This window comes from Mobula hypostoma, chromosome 10, assembly GCF_963921235.1.
Source record: "Mobula hypostoma chromosome 10, sMobHyp1.1, whole genome shotgun sequence".
NCBI lineage: Eukaryota > Metazoa > Chordata > Chondrichthyes > Myliobatiformes > Myliobatidae > Mobula > Mobula hypostoma.
The window spans coordinates 50,825,599-50,845,341 of NC_086106.1; the positions used below are offsets into that span (position 1 = coordinate 50,825,599).

General features: G+C 40.7%; 1 protein-coding gene across 1 annotated transcript in view; it reads right to left on the bottom strand.

Moving 5' to 3' along the window:
* The window catches only part of LOC134353300 (sodium- and chloride-dependent neutral and basic amino acid transporter B(0+)-like), a 109,313-nt gene that overhangs the window by 15,037 nt on the left and 74,533 nt on the right, over positions 1 to 19,743 (bottom strand). The window contains exons 9-13 of the mRNA XM_063061336.1: positions 16,820 to 16,945; positions 16,492 to 16,610; positions 12,874 to 12,973; positions 4,260 to 4,369; positions 3,997 to 4,167 (exon numbers count right to left, since the gene is read on the bottom strand). Of these exons, the coding sequence (XP_062917406.1) occupies positions 3,997 to 4,167; positions 4,260 to 4,369; positions 12,874 to 12,973; positions 16,492 to 16,610; positions 16,820 to 16,945 (626 nt within the window). The remainder of the gene's footprint in view (positions 1 to 3,996; positions 4,168 to 4,259; positions 4,370 to 12,873; positions 12,974 to 16,491; positions 16,611 to 16,819; positions 16,946 to 19,743) is intronic.

The following is a 19,743-nucleotide window of genomic DNA, read 5'->3' on the forward strand; positions in this document are numbered from 1 at the left end:
GGAAAGATTAGGAGAATGGGCGAGAAAGTGGCAAATGAAATAAAATGTTGGAAAACGCACGGTCATGCATTTTGGTAATAGAAGTAAATGTGTGGACTATTTTCTAAACAGGGAGAAAATCCAGAAATCTGAGATGCAGAAGGACTTGGGAGTCCCTGTGCAGAGCACCTTGGCGATTAACTTGCAGGTTGAATCAGTGGTGAGAAAGGCAAATGCAATGTTAGCATTCATTTCAAGAGGTCGAGAATACAAGAGCAAAGATGTGATGTTGAGGCTTTATGGTGAGGCCTCATCCTGTGTATTGTGAACAGTTTTGGGCCCCTCATCTTAGAAAAGATGTGCTGGCATTGGAGGGGGTCCAGAGGAGGTTCACAAGGATAATTTCAGGAATAAAAGGTTTATCATACGAGGAATGTTTGGTGGCTCTGGCTCTGTACTCACTGGAATTCAGAAGGATTTGGGGGGGGGGGGATCTCATCGATACCTTTTGAATGTTGAAAGGCCTAGGCTGTGGAGGCCAGGTTATTGGGTGTATTTAAGGCAGAGATCGATAGGGTCTTGAATGGACATGGCATCAAAGCTTATGGGGAGAAGACTGGAAACTGGGGTTGAGGAGGATATAGAAAAAAAAGGATCAGCCATGATTGAATTGCGGAGCAAACTCGATGGTCCAGGTGGCTTAATTCTTCTCCTATGTCTTAAGGTCTTATAAGTCTCTATCGGATCTTCCTCAGCCTCCGCAGCTCCAAGGAAAAGAACCCAAGTTTGTCCAGACTTCCGTGATAGCACGTGCATTCTAAGCTAGGCAGTATCCTGGTAAGCCTCTTCTGCACCCTTTCAAAAGCCTCAACATCCTTCCTATAGTGGGGTAACCGGAACTGTATGCAATACTCCAGATGTAGACTAAACAGAGTTCTATAAAGTTGCAACATAACCTCTTGGCTTTTGAATTCAATGCCATGACTAATTAAAGCAAAAATTCCATAAGCCTTCTTAACCTCCCTATTGACTGTGTAGCCACTTTGAAGCAGCTATGAGCTTGGACCCCAAGATCTCTCTGCTCAGAAACACTATTTAGGGTCTTGAACTTAACCATGTACTCTCTCCTTGCATTTGCTCTACCAAGGTACAACGCCTCACCTTTATCTACGTTGAACTCCATCTGCTATTTCTCTACCCATATCTACAACTGATCTATATCATGCTGCATTCTTTGCCAGTCTTCTACACTATCCACAATTCCACCAATATTGGTATCATCTGTAAACTTACTAACCCACCCATCTACACTTTCATCATTTATGAACATCACAAACAGAAATGATCCCAGCACAGATCACTGCAGAACACCACTGATGACAGACCTCCAGCTCAAATAAGTCCTTTTAGCCACTATCCTGAATCCAAACAGTCAGTTCGCTATGGACTCCATGTATCCTACTTTTCTGGATTAGCCTCCCATGAGAGACTTTGTCAAACACCTTACTAAAATCCATGTAGACAACAATCCACCTCCCTACCTTCATCAATCTCTCTCATTACCTTGTCAAAAAACTCAATCAAATTGGTAAGACACGACCTGCCCTGCACAAAGCCATGCTGGCTCTCTGATTAGACCATGGGTTTCCAAATGCTCATATTTTCTATCACTAAAAACTTCTTTCCAGCAATTTCCTGACAACTGACGTGGAACTCACTGGTCTATAGTTTCCAAGAATTTCCCTTGTTGCCTTCTTAAATAGGGTACAACATTAGCCACTTGCCAGTCCTCCGGGACATCGCCTGTGTCTAGAGAGGACACGAAGAGGCTGGTCAAGGGCCCAGCAATCTCTTCTCTTGCCTCCTTCAATAAACCGGAGTAAATCCTATCTGTCTCTGGGGACTTATCCACCTTAATACTCATTAAGAGACCTGACACTTTCTCCTCCTTGACCTCTAATCGCCCTGAAGTATTTAAGTACTCAGCACTGACCTCCTGGTCCTCCATGTTCTTTTCCTGAGTAAATACTGAAGTCAAATACTCATTAAGAAACTCATTCATATTTTCTGCATCCAACCCAATCCTCCAGCCGCCCCCCGACCATCCTTGAGTGATCCTACCCTGTCCCTCGTTATCCTCTTTCTCTTGATGAATGTATAGAATGCCTTGGAATTCACCTTGATCCTACTTGCCATTGACTTTTCATAGCCCCTCCTGGCTTTCCTAATTCTCTTCATAAGTTCTTTTCTGGCTTCTTTGTAATCCTCATGTGTTCTGTTTTATGATAACTTCTGAAGTTTTACATACTTTTCCCTTCTTGACTAAATTAATCACTTCTCTAGACATTCAGGGTTCTCTTATCTTTCCATCCCCGTTCTTCCTTCTCAAAGGAACATGCCTTTCCTGTACTCCAGCGGTCCCCAACCACCGGGCCGCGGACCAGTACCAGGCCGCAAAGCATGTGCTACCGGGCCGCGAGAAAACGATATGATTTGGCGATATGAGTCAGCTGCACCTTTCCTCATTCCCTGTCACGCCCACTGTTGAGCTTGAACACACGCGAGCTCATTACCCGCACGTCATCCATGTCAGTGCGGGAAGGAGATCAACTCCTCCAGTTTGCAAATGATGGTGGGCTGAAAAGTATGTTTGACATAACATCTCCGCCGGCAGTCTGGATCAAAGTCAAGGCTGAATATCCTGAGATAGCCACGAAAGCACTGAAAATATTGCTTTCATTTCCAACATTTTTCTGCGAAGCGGCGTTTTCTGCACTGAATGCAACGAAAACTAAATTGCGGAATAGACTGGACATAAGGAACGCCCTTCGAGTATCGCTGTCTCCCATCACCCCTCGATAGGACCTTCTTGTTGCAGGGAAACAAGCCCAGGGCTCCCACTGATTCAGCGATATTGGTGTGTTGCAATGATTTTATATGTTCATACGGGGAAAATACATGCTGTGTGTTTAATATCCAAACGTTACTTAAAATGTTATGATGCTATTGACTTACTTGTATAACCATATAACAATTACAGCACGGAAACAGGCCATCTCGGCCCTTCTAGTCCGTGCCGAACACTACTCTCACCTCGTCCCATCGACCTGCACTCAGCCCATAACCCTCCACTCCTTTGCTGCCCATATACCTATCCAATTTTTCTATAAATGACAACATCGAACCTGCCTCTACCACTTCTACTGGAAGTTCGTTCAATACTTACTTCAAGCTCCCCTGTCCTCCTCTGATAATTGACTTATCACTGTATTCATGCGAGGAAAATATGCGCTGTGTGTTTAATATTGAATTTGTTAGATAGACCTTTTTAGAAATGAAATTGAGTGTATTAGCCACTTACCACCTATATTCCAGTCATGATTAACAACCACAAACACCCCCCCCGCCAGACAGAATCGCCAAAAACAATTTGTAGAGAAAAATCGGCACATACACGCGCACTGGTGCCCGTGCAAGGCTTCATGGTCATTGTAGTCTTTCTCGGGGTAAGCTCAACTTATTTGACTGCTACCCTACTCTGCCCGCCCCCCCCGCCCCCCGGTCGGCCAGTCCACAAGAATATTGTCAATATTAAACTGGTCCGCAGTGCAAAAAAGGTTGGGGACCCCTGCTGTACTCTGTGCAATTGATCTTTAAACACCCTCCACATGTCTGATGTGAACTTACCAGAAAAAAGCTATCCTCAAAGAACTTTCCTTAGTTTTTGCCTAATGCCCTTGTAATTTGCCCTACTCCAATTCAAGACTCTTCCGCAAGGTCCTGTTCCCTAACTGCTCAATCACTGAAAGTTTAGTCTTTTTCAGAACCTGAAATATTAACTCTATTTTTCTTTCAACAGATGCTTTCTTAAATATTTTGAAAGATCTTTTTTATATACAGTGTATCAGATTTTCAGCATATATCTTTGGCTTACAAATTATATGAGAAGAAATTTGGACAAATTCACAAATTATATGCCTCTCCAGTATCTCCAACTATCTCAATATGATTGCTTACCTGCCATAAAGATGAGGCCTCAGCTTGGACAACTTTCTTAATGGCAACAATGGGGATCCACATAGCAGAGAAGGTGACCATACACCACACAAGTACTGATGCCCAGGCAGGGTATTCAACACTCCCATGTTTCAGTGGAGCTAAGGTTGTCAGAGACCAGATTAAGGTGCCCTGGGCAAAGTAATTGAAAACCATCATATCAATAACTTGACAAGAACTGTCTAACTTAAGTTCATTTTCAATCAATATTTACAATTTCTTACTGCCAGCAAGCATGGTGAAATGAAGAGCCAACACAATTTCCACCATGTCCAGAAGATATAATTCTTTCTTCCAATCATCATCTCAATATCCTTGATGAACTGCTCTGCACCTATAATAACAAGGGAGCAGAAACACAATCAATTGGTTTATTTTGCCTTTCTTGAAAGCTGCTTGTTCTAGAGTTTGTTGTTACAATAGGAGGCATGAAAACAGCTTAAATACAAGAAAGGAAATGTAAGAATTTAAGGCATGATTTGGTAATTGCAAGCTATAATCAACTTAAATGTCTGACAGAGGAAATGCTTGAAGAAAATCCTGAAGTACAAACATTTACATTCTTCATAACTCAAGTTAAAGGTTGTACAGCAGAAAGTTAAAGACTATAAGAGTGGGATTGAGAGAGCCCAGAATGCTAAAGTAATAAGAGCCCTTGAATGGTTAGACATACAAGAATGAGAGACCCTGGAAGATGAGATAGTGAAAGGCACTGAGCAGTTGGAAGTGCAGGGGTTATATGTAAGAGGACCAAACCTTTTGCTTGTTAAAGGACATCATAGAGATAATGTAGAAGATTCTGCAGAATAAGGGTTGACCAAATGCATGATTCATGTGAGTACAAGTATTCATGGGAGACCAGAAGGTGATTTCACATGACCAATGGGGAAGTTATTAAGGTTATGCTGGTGCTACATGCCAGACAGAGTAAAGGATAGGAGCAGGAATAAGCTGCTAAATCACTCAAGCCTTCAGCACCATTTAATATGATGACTCCTCTGATTATAACCTCAATTCCAAATTCCTATCTACGCACATTAATACTCCTCATAAGTATTAATCTACTGCTTGCTCCCTTAAGAGTATTCAAAAATTCTGCTTCCACTGCACATTGAGGAAGAGAATTCCAAAGACCCGTGACCTCTGAAAGAAAATAAAATACTTCATCTGGCTTAAATGGCTCATTGGGAGGAGATGCACCGTTATCAGTAATGCTGCCTGACTGTGTTTTGTAACTCCTTATGGCATGCAAATCCTCCCATAATTGATAGCTGGTATGGAACTCGATTTTGGACTGGTATTGTCCTTTGTCATCCTTGATAGTTTTATGGCGGTCGTATCTGTATTAACGTAAGATAAAGGTAAGGTTCACCTGATTTCAATGCTGCAGGCTTAGATTTCAGGAGGGAGAGAATCTCTTGATTTATCCATGTTTTCCAGTTTGGAAATTTACAGGTTTACAAGATTTTTCACTTTGGTACACACTTACTGGTAAAGTCAATGACAGTGTTAACATACTCATCAAAGGTGGCTTTGAATGCAATTGTGTCGAAGCTGATCTATTTCCTCAAACCAGCACTGTCATGAGCATTGAGCTTCTAGGGTTCTCTATTGGTTACCTCAGATAGAGCCGTTAAGCCCTTGTGCTTTCAGTTTAATCTTGTCAAGTTAATTGACCCACATTCTGTGATTATTTAAAGAGGACTTTCATTTAGAACCTTAGAGCGGATTGTGGGAAAGGGTTAGAGACAATCGGTAATTGGAATCAGAAATTGGCTGGTGAGTGGTGAACTGTGGTTGAATTGAGTTATGACTGGAAAATGGCGGAGAGAACATCAAGGAAAGAGCCAAGCTGTTGAAGGAAGTTTTTGGCGAGAGTGGAAGTGAACTAGAGATGGAGGTCGGCGGGAAAGAGGAATGGAATGGAAAGAGGAAGAAAAGAAAGCAGAGGTACAGGATATCAAACTCTGAGGAATAAGCGGATGATCAAAACAGGACAGCAAAACAATGGAAAGAAGATGAAATTAAAGTAATTATAAAACTAAGTGAAGATGGGGCATCATTTGGTGATTGGAACCCAATTCGTTTGATGAAGATGCTCAACAAAATTATAGACGAGATTAAAGGAGCAAAGATTTTACGAAATGGATCGCTATTAGTGATTTGTCAGGATAGTTCTCAGCAAGGTAAAGTGATGAGATTATGTAAAATAGACGGCAAAGGAGTACAATGCTCAATACCCAACAATAGAAAGTGGACTAGAGGAGTTATTTCGGGGATATCAACAAAAGTTACAATGGATGAGATTAAACAGAACATAAAAGGAGCAAAAATTATTGAGGCCAAATGTTTGAAAGTTACAAGAAACGGGAAAAAGTGTGATAGTTTATCGGTAATGATTAACTTTGATGAAGAGAGATTGCCGACTAACGTTTACTTAGGGTATATGTGTTATGCGGTTAGAATATATATACCACCGCCTTTAAGATGCTATAAATGTCAGAAATTCGGACACATTGCGGCGGTCTGCAGAGGAAAACAAAGAGGTGGGAGATGCGCTGGAATACATGAATATGGGAAATGTGAAGCGGGCGCTAGGCTGAAATGCTGCAATTGTGGCGAGGGAACACAGCGCAGCTTATCGAGGGTGCATTTATAGCAAGAAGGTGGCTGAGATACAATATGTAAAAGTAACTCATGGAATCAGTTATGCAGAGGCAGTGAAAGAAGTCAATGAAAAAAGGCTGTCAAGCAAACAAATACAGGGAATAATAAACTGGTGAATTGTGAGAACTGTAATATGAAAAATAAGGATACACTATTAATGAGTAGAAAGGAGTTTGTGCTTTTTATGGTGGATGCAATTAGTTGTTCAGCGTAAACAAGCAAAAGAACTGAGAAAATTAAAATTATCGTCAAGTCTGCAGAAAAGTATCTTGGTATTAAAAGAATTAGGTGGGAAGAAGTCAAAGAAACGCTGAATGGAGGATCCAACAGTTCACAGGCAGGGGAGATGGAATCTTAATGGCAGTATACTTATCGCAAATGGTCAAGAATTTAAGAAATGTTTCAGAACTTAAGGAAAATCCTCAGATTTTATGGTTGAAGCCCAGGGTAAATGTGCAGAACTACAACAACAAATAGAAGTACCCGACAAGAACAACGGTGAGTTGGAAAGAGATTGGAAAATGGAGGAAATTATTACAAGGATTCAAAAGGAAAAAGAATTTGTTGCAAAGTGAATTATCTACATTCAGATTATAAAATGAAAACATGGAAGCAAATGAAGAAGAACTCCAAGGTCTCAGTAAACAACTGCAGGCTAAGATCCAAGAAAAGGAAAACCTGAAAAAGCAGATAGACTTGGAAAAACAAGAAGTTTAGAAGTATAATGTGTGATAATTACTATTCTTTAACAAGATGATTTTAGTCTTACAAGTGATGTAGATGAAATCACTGTAATTGAGGTAATGCAACTACACGAAAACATGTGACATAATTAGGGAAGAATAGCAGTTTGCGGCATTATCTAATGAGCGCATTAAGCATTCACGAGGAATTGTAACTACAGAGTGAAGCTAATAGAGAACTGCAGGTTGAACTAGATTGTCTAAAGTAGAGAACTCCGGGACATACTTGGTTGGAAACCCACAAGTCTAGCAGGTGGCAGTAATGCACTGAAAACTGGTTGCCAACCGCCATTAAACAAAGAAGAAGAAGAAGAGGAACCTTAGAGCAAGTAAGAGAGAGGAGATTGGATGAGATGGCAATGAGAGAGGACCAGTGGAGTGAGTTTGTGATGGAGGATGGCGGGAAAGAGGAATGGAGTGGAAAGAGTAAGAAAAGAAAACAGAGGTATAAGATATCGAACTCTGAGGAGTCAGCGGATGATCAAAGCAGGACAGCAAAACAATGGAAAGAAGATGAAATTAAAGCAATTATAAAATTGAGTGAAGACGGGGCGTCTTTTGGTGACTAGAACCCGATTCATTTGACGAAGACAATCAACAAACTTATAGGCGAGGTTAACAGAGCAAAAATTTTACGAAATAGATTGCCATTGGTGATTTGCCGGGATAGTGCCCAGCAAGGCAAAGTGATAAGATTAAATAAAATAAACGGCAAGAAAGTACAATGCTCCAAACCCAACAACAGAAAGTGGACTAAAGGAGTTATTTCGGGAATACCAACAAAAGTTACTATGGACGAGATTAAAAAGAACATAAAAGGAGCAAAATTTATTGAGGCCAAACGTTTGAAAGCTACAAGAAATGGAAAAAAGTGCGATAGTTTATCGGTTATGATTAACTTCGATGAAGAGAGATTGCCGACTTAAGTTTATTTAGGATATATGTGTTATGAAGTCAGAATATATATACCATCGCCTTTAAGATGCTTTAAATGCCAGAAATTCTGGCATATTGCGGCGGTCTGCAGAGGGAAACAGATGTGGGAGATGCGCTGGAGAACATGAATATGGGAAATGTGAAGCGGGAGTTAGGCTGAAATGCTGTAATTGTGGCGAGGAACACAGCGCAGCTTATCGAGGGTGCATTAATAGTAAGAAAGAAGCTGAGATACAATATGTGAAAGTAACTCAAGGAATCAGTTACGCAGAGGCAGTGAAAGCATTTGCTGGAAAGAAAGCTATCAAGCAAACAAATACAGGGAATAATAAATCAGTGAACTGTGAGGGCTGTAATAAGATAAATAAGGGTACGCTAATAATGAGTAGAAAGTATTTTGTACTGTTTATGGTAGGTGTCATTAACTGTTCAGCGCAAACAGACGAAAGAACTGAAAAAATTAAAATTATAGTCAAGTCTGCAGAAAAATATCTTGGGATTACAGGGTTTAGGTGGGAAGCAGTCAAAGAAACGCTGAATGGAGGATCACAGTTTACAGACAGGAGAGGTGAGATATTAATGCAGTATATATATTAAAAGGGAATGCAAGGAGTCTTATTGCAAATGGTCAAGAATTTACGAAATATGTTTCAGAATTTAAAGAAAAACTTCAGATTTTATGTGTACAAGAAACATGGTTGAAACCCAGGGTAAAGATGCAGAACTCCAACAACAAATAGAAGCACTAAAAAAGAACAACTGAGAGTTGGAAAAGAGATTAGATGAAACAGTACTGCATTTAAAGGAGACAGTTTCTGAAAAGGATGCTTGTTATCAAAAATTCAGTGACTTGGAAAACATTAAAGAATGGAGGAAATTAGTCAAAGTTATAAAAGGAAAAAGGAACTGTTGCAAAGTGAATTATTTACATTCGGATTATTAAACGAAAACATGGAAACAAATTTAAAAGTTAAGCATGCAATAAATAATAAGTAAGATTTTAGTCTTACAAATGATGCAGATGAAATCAATGCAATTACTTGAAAACCATGTGATAAAAAATGAGGGAGAACAGCAGTTTGCGACACTGCTCTCCAATGAGTGCACACAGCATTTGCAAGAGGAATTGCAATTACAGAGTGAAACAAATAGAGATATGCAGGTGGAACTAGGTTGTCTAAAGTGGGTTGGAAGGAAATTGAAAATGGAGGAACTTATTACAAAATTATGAAAGGAAAAGGTATTGTGGTAAAGTGAAGTATCTACATTTAGGTTATAAAATGAAATCATGGAAGCAAATGAAGAAGAACGGCAAGATCTCAGTAAACCACGAGAGACTATGATTCAAGAAAAGGAAAACTTGGAAAAAGCAGATAGACTTGAAAAACAGCAATTTTAAATGTTAAGAATGCAAAAATTAGTATTCTTAAACAAGAAGCTTTTAGTTTTAAAAATAATGCAGTTGAAATCAATAATGCAATTACTTGAAAGCCATGTGACAAGAATTAGGGAAGAAAAGCAGTCTGTGGCACTGCTACCTACTGAGCGTATACAGCACTGGCAAAATTAATTGAAATTGCAGAGTGATGTAAATAGAGATCTGCAGGCTGAACTAGATTGTTTAAAGCAGAGTACTCCAGGACGTATTTGGTTGAAAACGGAAGCCTAGCAGGTGGTGGTAATGCACCTTTAAGCTAGTTTGCCAACCGTCATTAAACAAGACGAAGAAGAAGGAGGAGAACCTTAGAGCTGTTGGAGAGAATGATTTGTCTCGCAATGTTGCTCAGTCGTTCTTCCAAAGCTCTGTTAGTATTCCTAACCTCTTGTTTCCATCTCTTCAAGGGGATTCTGCCATTTCTCCTGTCCTGGGTTGAGTCATGAGCCTGTCATTCCTCCGCATCTGGATTCAGTCCTGTGAGCATACAGCATGACAAGCACTGCATGACTCTGCACTGACTTCTTGTTTCAGCTTCCAACTCCCTCTTCAGTTCCAACATCTTCCTTCTCAAAAAGCCATTTTGGCTTTGTCTAATTACCTATATTGTAAGTTGCCTGCTAAAGCATCTTTAATAATATTTTAATATTTTTATGTGACAGCCAGATAAAGGTGGGATGACCTTTTTGAAGTGGTAGTTTTAGAGAGTGGATGTGTTTGAGTCCAAAATGCTGCATTTAGGGGTTTAACGGTCAAGTGATAACGCTTTGAATTATGAATTATGAGACTTCAATGAGAAACCAGAGCAGAGGCATAGGTAACAGTGTATAAAGGCTTTTTGTCCTTAATCTTTAGAGTTTGTGTATCTGGATGCCATTCAGGGCAAAAGTATACTCCTTCCACAGAATGTGGGAGATCAGGAAAAAATTGTGTTCCTGGTGATTTCACCTGAGGTAGGTGTGCCCAGTCGCAGCACCTGACTGACCACGTAAAGGACCTGGAGCTGGAGTTGGACGAATCAAAGATCGCGTAAGATACTGAGAGCACCATAGGTAGGAAGACAGTGAACTGGTCACACTGAATGTCTAGGCAGATATTTTTCAGCATCAGGAGTGGTAAAGGGAGGAGACAGACAGTGCAGGGTCCCCTGTGGCCATCTGTCTCTGGGACAGCTGTACTTTTTTGGATATTTGCATTTTATTTTCTCTTTCCCAATTTAAGGGGAGTTCCTTCACTAAACACATTCCAATATGAAGCAACATCTACAACACATCTCACAATTCACTTGTGAAAACCTGTATGTAGTTTGCAGGTGTAACAACACTGGACAGCAAAAAAATTGCATCCTGAATACGTTTGAGAGTTTAGGTTGCTGCTGAGGAAAATCATCATGAAATTTTCCTGTCACGCACGATTTGTTTGAAATTTTCTGTATTTGTGTTTTTAATTCAAAATTCAAGTCAATTAAAATGTTGCCGAAAATGTAAGCTGAAATGTTTTCTATCTTGTCCAGATATGCCTGGGCATGCTTAGGCAGAGCTGATGCTGCATGACAGGACAGGTTTTAGAAAGGCTATAAAAGAATCATGCACTCACCGTTCTATGCATTGTGCTTACGTGTATATGGGATTGCTATCACGTAGATGCGTTTGCTCTATTTGCATAGCATATTGTGAGTATTCATGCAAATAATATTTCTTGTATTTTTGCAAAATGTCACACCAATGTTGCAACAGACAAGGTACTTTCTGTTATACTTGTGGCATGTTTACACTTAAATCTCAAAGACAGAGCTTGACTCCTCTTATTACGGAAGCCTATGAGCTCTAATTTGGGTGTGAAATTGGTGACCAAGGTAAAGCCTGGGCTCCTCACAGTTGTTGCACAACATATGCTATCGATCTTCAAGTTGGCTCAGAGGTACTCGGAAGTCAATGCCATTCATTGTCTCGATGATATGGTGAGAGTGGAAGGGTCATGTGACAGACTTACTTCTGTCTGAACAGTGTGTTTGGTTTATCTGCTAAGATAAAGAAATCCAATGAATACCCCAATATTTCTTCAGCCATGAGACCTGTGGCATGTGACGATAGTCTTCCAGTACCGAAGCCACCTCAGACATAGAGACTAGAGAAAGCAGACGAAGATGCCATGATGTATGAGCTGAGGAATGGAAAATGACACTAATACTGATACAGATATTGAATCCTTTGTGTTGAGTGAGCTTCACCTGATAACTCAGTCTGAGTTTAAAAAACCTGGGCAGAGATTTGAGTTTGTCAAAGGCAAGCACAGAATTGCTGGGTTCAAGACTGCAAGGATGGAACCTGCTGAAAATGTTTGTGAAAATAATGAACAAGGAAAGTGAAGATTTCAATATTTGAGACAGACGTTTCCCAGAATAATTGATGCCAAGATTAAGGACGGTACTTTTGTTTGATTTGTGGACCAACAGATCATCAATAACAGGCAATTTGAAGAACTTCTAGTGGGGCTGGAGAAAATTGCATGGAAGGCTTTCAAGAATGTTGTTGGAAATTTTGTTGGCAACTACAGAGCACTAAACGACATGTAGCTGGTTGACAACATGCTTCAAGCATACAAAACCATAAAGTGCAACATTTCACTAATGATTCATTATCTGCATTCTCATTCAGACTTCTTCCCTGCAAATCTTGGCGCTGTCAGCGATGAGAATGGTGAAATGTTTCACCAGCAGATTGCGGTCATACAGAAACTGTATCAGGGCAACTGGAATCCATCAATGCTGGCTGATTATTGTTGGACACTTAAGCGAGAAGCCTTAGACAGTACAAAGAAAAATCATGAACAAAACACTTTAGCTTACTTGAACTACTGCAAAGCATCAACACTGTTATGCAATTAAATGCATAATATTCTATATGTTATTTTCTGTTTCTCCAAATTAATGTGTGATACAGTAGTCTGAAATTATATTTTTCTTCAGCTTTAAGTAGTTTATTATTGCCACAAAGAATTTCCGAGGAAGCAATAAAATAATCTGTTGTCCTGTATTTTATTTCTCTTCGTATTTACCATAAATCCAGCTGATTCCAATGAGTTCCATTAGAGCCACTGATATAAGAATCCATCCAGTACAGAAATAATCTATTAAATTTATCCAGTAAATCCCAGCCTAGAATTAGATGGAAATCAGAAAATGTCAGATGATAAAAACAACACTCAATGTTCAATTTTAAAACTATGTTCTTTCATGTTATTCTTTGCTGCTTTGGGGGGGGGGGGGGAAACACTGGCTGTCCACTTTTTCCATGCATCTTATAATCTTATACACTTCTATCAAGTTGCCCTTGATCCTCCTTCACTTTAAAGAGGTTTTGTTCAACCTTTCCTCAGAAGATGTGTTCTGTGATCCAGGCAGCGTTTTGATAAATCTCCACAGCACCCTCTCTAGAGCTTCCACATCATTCCTGAGGATGAGGAAACAGAGATGAACATAATACTCCATGAACACTACCTCACTACTTCTTTATTTCTGTTTTTTTGCACTACTTACTCTAACTTAACTATTTAAATACAAAAATATACTTGGAGCGAGGGTCCGAAGGTTGGTGGCGATCGGAGGAGCTCGATGGTGGACAATCGGCTTATCAGTGAGCTCCAACATTGCGCAACAGACCGTTTAATAAGATTGGGCCCCTTTTTTTTGCTTTTTTAAATTTTTTTACTAGCCATATAATCAAAGTAAGAATTATAGAACTCAATCGTTTAATCACATATTGTGTACTGTTTGTTATTTTGGGGTACTGATTTGTAACGGGGACGTATCACGCAGCATCGACCCAAATGAGATTTCTTAAGTTTGGTCGAGCCGGGGGCCATCACCCCCTATATTAAACTGCTAGCTGAAGTGAGAGTTATATATCTCAGAATCAGTTTTATTAACACTGGCATGTGACGTGAAATTTGTTAACTTAGCAGCGGTAGTTCAATGCAATACATCATCTAGCAGAGACAGAAAAAAATAGTAATAGTAAATAAAATAAAACAATAATAAACAAACAAATAAATTACACATATTAAATAGATTATTAAAAAATGTACAAAAACAGAAATACTGTATATTAAAAAAGAGAGGTAGTGTCCAACGCTTCAAAGTCCATTCAGGAATTGGATGGCAGAGGGGAAGAAGCTGTTCCTGAATCGCTGAGTGTGTGCCTTCAGGCTTCTTTATCTCCTATCTGATGGTAACAGTGAGAAAAAGGCATGCCCTGGGTGCTGGAGATCCTTAATAATGTACGCTGCCTTTCTGAGACACCGCTCCCTAAAGACTTAAGGTAATTTAGTTTTTCTCTATATTTATTTATCATGTATTTCATTGTACTGCTGCTGTAGAGCTAACAAATTTCACAACCTATGCCAGTGATAATAAACCAGATTCTGATTTTGATACTTTATACTTTATTGTCGCCAAACAATTGATACTAGAGCGTACAATCATCACAGCGATATTTGATTCTGCTCTTCGTGCTCCCTGGAGTACAAATCGATAGTAAGTATTAAAAATTTAAATTATAAATCATAAATAGAAAATAGAAAAGGGAAAGTAAGGTAGTGCAAAAAAACCGAGAGGCAGGTCCGGATATTTGGAGGGTACAGCCCAGATCCGGGTCAGGATCCGTTCAGCAGTCTTATCACAGTTGGAAAGAAGCTGTTCCCAAATCTGGCCGTATGAGTCTTCAAGTTCCTGAGCCTTCTCCCGGAGGGAAGAGGGACGAAAAGTGTGTTGGCTGGGTGGGTCGTGTCCTTGATTATCCTGGCAGCAGTGCTCTGACAGTGTGCGGTGTAAAGTGAGTCCAAGGATGGAAGATTGGTTTGTGTGATGTGCTGCGCCGTGTTCATGATCTTCTGCAGCTTCTTCCAGTCTTGGACAGGACAACTTCCATACCAGGTTGTGATGCACCCTAGAAGAATGCTTTCTAGGGTGCATCTATAAAAATTAGTGAGGGTTTTAGGGGACAGGCCAAATTTCCTTAGCTTCCTCAGGAAGTAAAGGCGCTGGTGGGCCTTCTTTGCAGTGGACTGTGTTTGGTTGGACCAAGTCAGGTCATTTGTGATATCGACCCTGAGGAACTTAAAGCTTTTGACCTGTTTCATTTGCGCACCACCAATGTAAATGGGGTCGTGCGGTCCGCTACTCTTTCTGAAGTCAACAACCAATTCCTTCATCTTGATGACATTGAGGGATAGGTTATTGTCTTCACACCATGCCACCAGGTTCTTAATTTCCTCTCTGTACTCAAATTCGAGATATGGCCGACAAAAGTGGTGTCATCAGCAAACTTATATGAGTTCGATGGAAACTTGGCTACACAATCATGGGTGTACAGTGAGTACAGCAGGGCACTGAGTACTCAGCCTTGTGGGGCACTGGTGCTCAGAGTGATTGTAGGGGAGAGCTTGTCCCCTATTTTTACGGCCTGGGTCCTGTCTGTGAGGAAGTTGAAGATCCAGCTGCAGATCTGAGTGATTTATGGCCTAATGTGACATAGGATGTAGAGATGAGATAAGAAGTGGCAGATAGAGTTTAATCTGAAAAAGTGTGAAGTGATTCACTTTGGAAGGTCAATCTTGAAGGAAGAATACAAAGTTAATTTCAGTATAAAGGAACAAAGGGATCTTGGGGTCCAAGTACATAAATACCCTCAAAATTGTCATGCATGTTAATAGAGTGATTAAAAAGGCCCATGGAGTATTGGCTTTTATTGGTCAGGAGGTTTTTGCAGCTCTACAAAAACCCTGGTTAGACCATAATTGAAGAATTGTGTTCAGCTCTGGTTGCTTTATTATAGGAAGGATGAGGGAGCATTAGAGAGGGTGCAGAGATCTACCAGGACACTGCCTGGATTAGAGAACATGTCTTATGAGGAAAGGTTGAATGATCCCCTTTCCCCTTTGGAGTGAAGGAGGATGAGAGCTGTCTTGATAGAGATGCATAAGATGATAAGAGGTATCAAGAGAATGGACAACCAGAACCTTTTCACCAAGGTGGCAATGGAAAATACCAGAGGACATTCCTGTAAGGTTAGTGGAGGGTACTTTCTAGGGATGTCAGAGGTAGTTTTTTTTACACAAAGTGGGAAGTGCCTGGAATGCACTGTCGGTGTGATGGTAGATGTTACTACATTAGGATCATGTAAGAGACTCCTTAGATGGCATCTAGATGGAAGAAAAGTGGAGGGAAGGGTGAGATTTATTGGTACAACATGGTAAGCTGAAAGATTTGAACTGTGCTTTGCACTCAGTGTTCCCCAACACCCATCCTGATTGCTCCTGAACAGAGCGCTTTTTAACGACCATGTTGTGTGTTTGGAGTCACGCGTAGGCTAGATTAGATAAGAATGGCAGAATTCCTTTCTTCTGGGATATTAACAAGATTGACGGGTTTTAAATGACAATCTGATGGTTTTACTTTTGTGTTTTGTTAATTACAGATTAATAACTAGTTTAAAAATTCTGCGTGTGATAGTGGGATTTGAACTCAAGCCCCTGTTTTTTTTGTTCAAGTGTTTAACTATCTAATTCCAATCTCATTGCCGCACCAACACCATACTCTGGTGGATATTATAAATTCATGGAGTTATAAACAGAACTGTAGACAGATTCATAACAGACCATCGAACAGCAGCACACCTGGGTAACACATACAAGTCCAACGAGATAAATTAATAAGCAAACAGCAGATGTCACATAAAGCCGCTTTGATTGCAGAAGCTTAGGGAAATGGTCCATCAACGCCGTTATAATTGCTTCTGATGAAATACAAAAATAAATAAGATCACGTGGAAGTAGCCTTTATTGCAACTATTTATTGCAGTAAGACAACAAGCAGAGAACAGACACATATTTAGTTTTCATTCTACATAATCAAAATAAGTGTTTAAATAGAGTTTCCTTTATCACAATGGAAAGAGGGATGTTGGTATAGCTATAGAGTTCAGTAAAACAATAATCCTGTTACCTAAACTTGCAAACTGAGTGTCAAGTCCCAGGGTGACAAGCATGAGGAAAAACAATGCGGACCACAGTGGTGCCCACGGCAGCTGTCCAAGAGCCACTGGGTAGGCAATGAAAGCCAAATCAAGACCTAAATGATGGATAAAATTGAAATTGTTAAGTTAGTAGTGCCTAATAGAGATATACCATTAACTGATGCAGGTAGAAATTTATCATTGGTGTGAAACAGATGGTAAAAGTTCTTCCATCATGTGAAACACCTAATTTTTAAGAGTGGCACAATGGCCCAACTGGTAGACCATAGCCTCACAGCACCAGAAACCAGACTTTGGGTACTTCCTGTGTGGAGCTTCAACCTTCTCATTGTCGCTGTTTCGTTTTCCTCTAAGTGCTCAAGTTTCTTCCCATATTCCAAAGATACAGAGGTTGTTAGGCAAATTGCTGCCTAGAGTGCAGGTGAGCCATAGAATCTCGGAGAATTGATGGGAGCCTGAATAACATGAAAAACAGGGATAGTGTGATGGGTGTTATATATAGTTGTTGTAGATTCAGTGGGCTAAGGGGCTTGTTTCTGTGGTTTATATGACTTAATTTCATTATTTGCAATGGAATTGAATATTTGGTGACGTTTGTAGCAGATATCTTGTCTATTACTGCTTGTGTTACTGTGTGTGAAGTCAGTTTTCTATATATTGTATTTACTTAATATAAATCAAGATTGATGTAATGTGTTAATTGGAGCTTTTTATAGTAAAAGTGAGGACTCAAAATTCAAACAACAGGAATTCTGCAGATGCTGGAAATTCAAGCAACACACATAAACGTTGCTGGTGAACGCAGCAGGCCAGGCAGCATCTGTAGGAAGAGGTGCTGTCGACGTTTCAGGCCGAGACCCTTCGTCAGGACTCACTGAAGGAACTTCCTTCAGTTGGTCCTGATGAAGGGTCTCAGCCTGAAATGTTGACAGCACCTCTTCCTAGAGATGCTGCCTGGCCTACTGCGTTCACCAGCAACTTTGACGTGTGTTACTCAAAATTCAAAGCACATTTTTATCTAATTATGTATGCAGTATACAACCCTGAAATTCATCTTCCCCACAGTCATGAAACAATGAAGAACCACAGAACCAACCTGATCAAAAACAAGCATCAAACATCAAACCCCAACCCCCCCTCCCCCACTCTAAAAAAACCATGCAAAAGGGCAAGGAAAAAAACAAACAAATACACAGAATTCTCTCTCCTGAGGTCCAGTACTGGCCTGGTTTTCCCAATCCACTTTCATGTTAAAATCCCCAACGATTATCATAACATTGCCTTTCTGACACACCTTTTCTATCTCCTGCTGTAATTTGTAATCCACATCCTGACTGCTGTTTGGAGGCCTGTATACAACTGCCATTAGGGTCCTTTTACCCTTGCCATTTCTTAACTCAACCCATAGAGACGCTACACCTTCCAATCCTATGTCATCTCTTTCCAATGATTTAATATAGTTTCTTATACACAGAGCCACACCACCCCCTCTGCCTACTAACCTATCTTTCTGATACACCATATATCCTTGGACGTTCAGCTCCCAAAGGCAGCCATACTTTAGCCAGGTTTCAGAGATGGCCACAATGTCATATTTGCCAATCTGTAGCTGAATTTCAAGTTCATCCATTTTATTCCTTATGCTGCGTGCATTCAAATACAACACCCTCAGTCCAGTATTTATTGCTTTGTTTTAACTGCACCATGTCTCTATTGCCCTGTAACTCATGCCATTGGCTTTGATTAAGCCTCATCTCCAGCCTGTTCTTTCTATAATCTCTGTTGTACGCTATCTTTAGTTTATTTCTGTTTTCCTCTTCCTCAGCCCTATCACTCTGGCTCCCATCACCCTGCTAAATTAGTTTAAACCCTCCCTAACAGCTCTATTAAATGTGCCTGCTGGGATATTGGACCTCTTTGGATTCAGGTGTAACCCATCCTTTTTGTACAGGTCATACCTCCCCCAGAAGAGGCCACAAAGATCCAGGAACCCGAAGCCCTGCCCCCTACACCAGTCTTTCAGCCATACATTAATTTGCCTGATCATGCTATTCTTGCACTGGCTGGCACGGGGCACAGGCGGCAATCCTGAGATTACTATCCTAGAGGTCCTGCTTTTCAGCTTCCTACCTAACTCTTTGAAGTCTTTCTTCAGGACCTCCTCCTTTTTGCTGTCTATGTCACTGGTACCAACATGTACCAAGTCTTCTGGCTGGTCACCCTCTCCTTTCAGAATACACTGCACCCGATCTGAGACATCCTGTACCCTGGCACCTGGGAGGCAATACACCATGTGGGTATCTCTATCAGGCTGACAGAACCTCCTGTCTGTTCCCCTCAGTACTGAATCTCCTATGACTACCACATTCCTTATCTTCCTTTTTCCCTTCTACACCACGGAACCAGGCTCAGTGCCAGAGACCTGATCGCCGTGGTTGTCCTCTCAGGTCATCCCCCTCAACCACACCCAAAACGAGATAACGATTACTGAGGGGGATGGCCACAGGGGTGCTCTCTACTATCTGAGCTCTTTCACTCGCTTCCCTGACAGTTACCCGCTTACCTAACTCCTGCAGCCTCAGGCTGGCTAACTCCCTGTAGGTCCTCTCTATCTCCTGTTCACTCTCCCTAATAAGCTGTAGGTCATCGAGCCACAGCTCCGGATCCCTAACACAGTCTCTCAGGTGCTGCGTCTCAGTGCACCTGGTGCCAATGTGGCCATCTGGGAGACTGGAAGATGCCCAGGATTCCCACATCTGACACCCAGAGCAAAATACTAATCCTACTGACATGCTGTCTATTCCTAAAAAAAGCAAAGAAAAACCAAAAACGGAGTCCACTTACCTCACTGAAGCCCGCTTTTGCTGAAGCCTGAATGAGCAAAAGCCCGTCG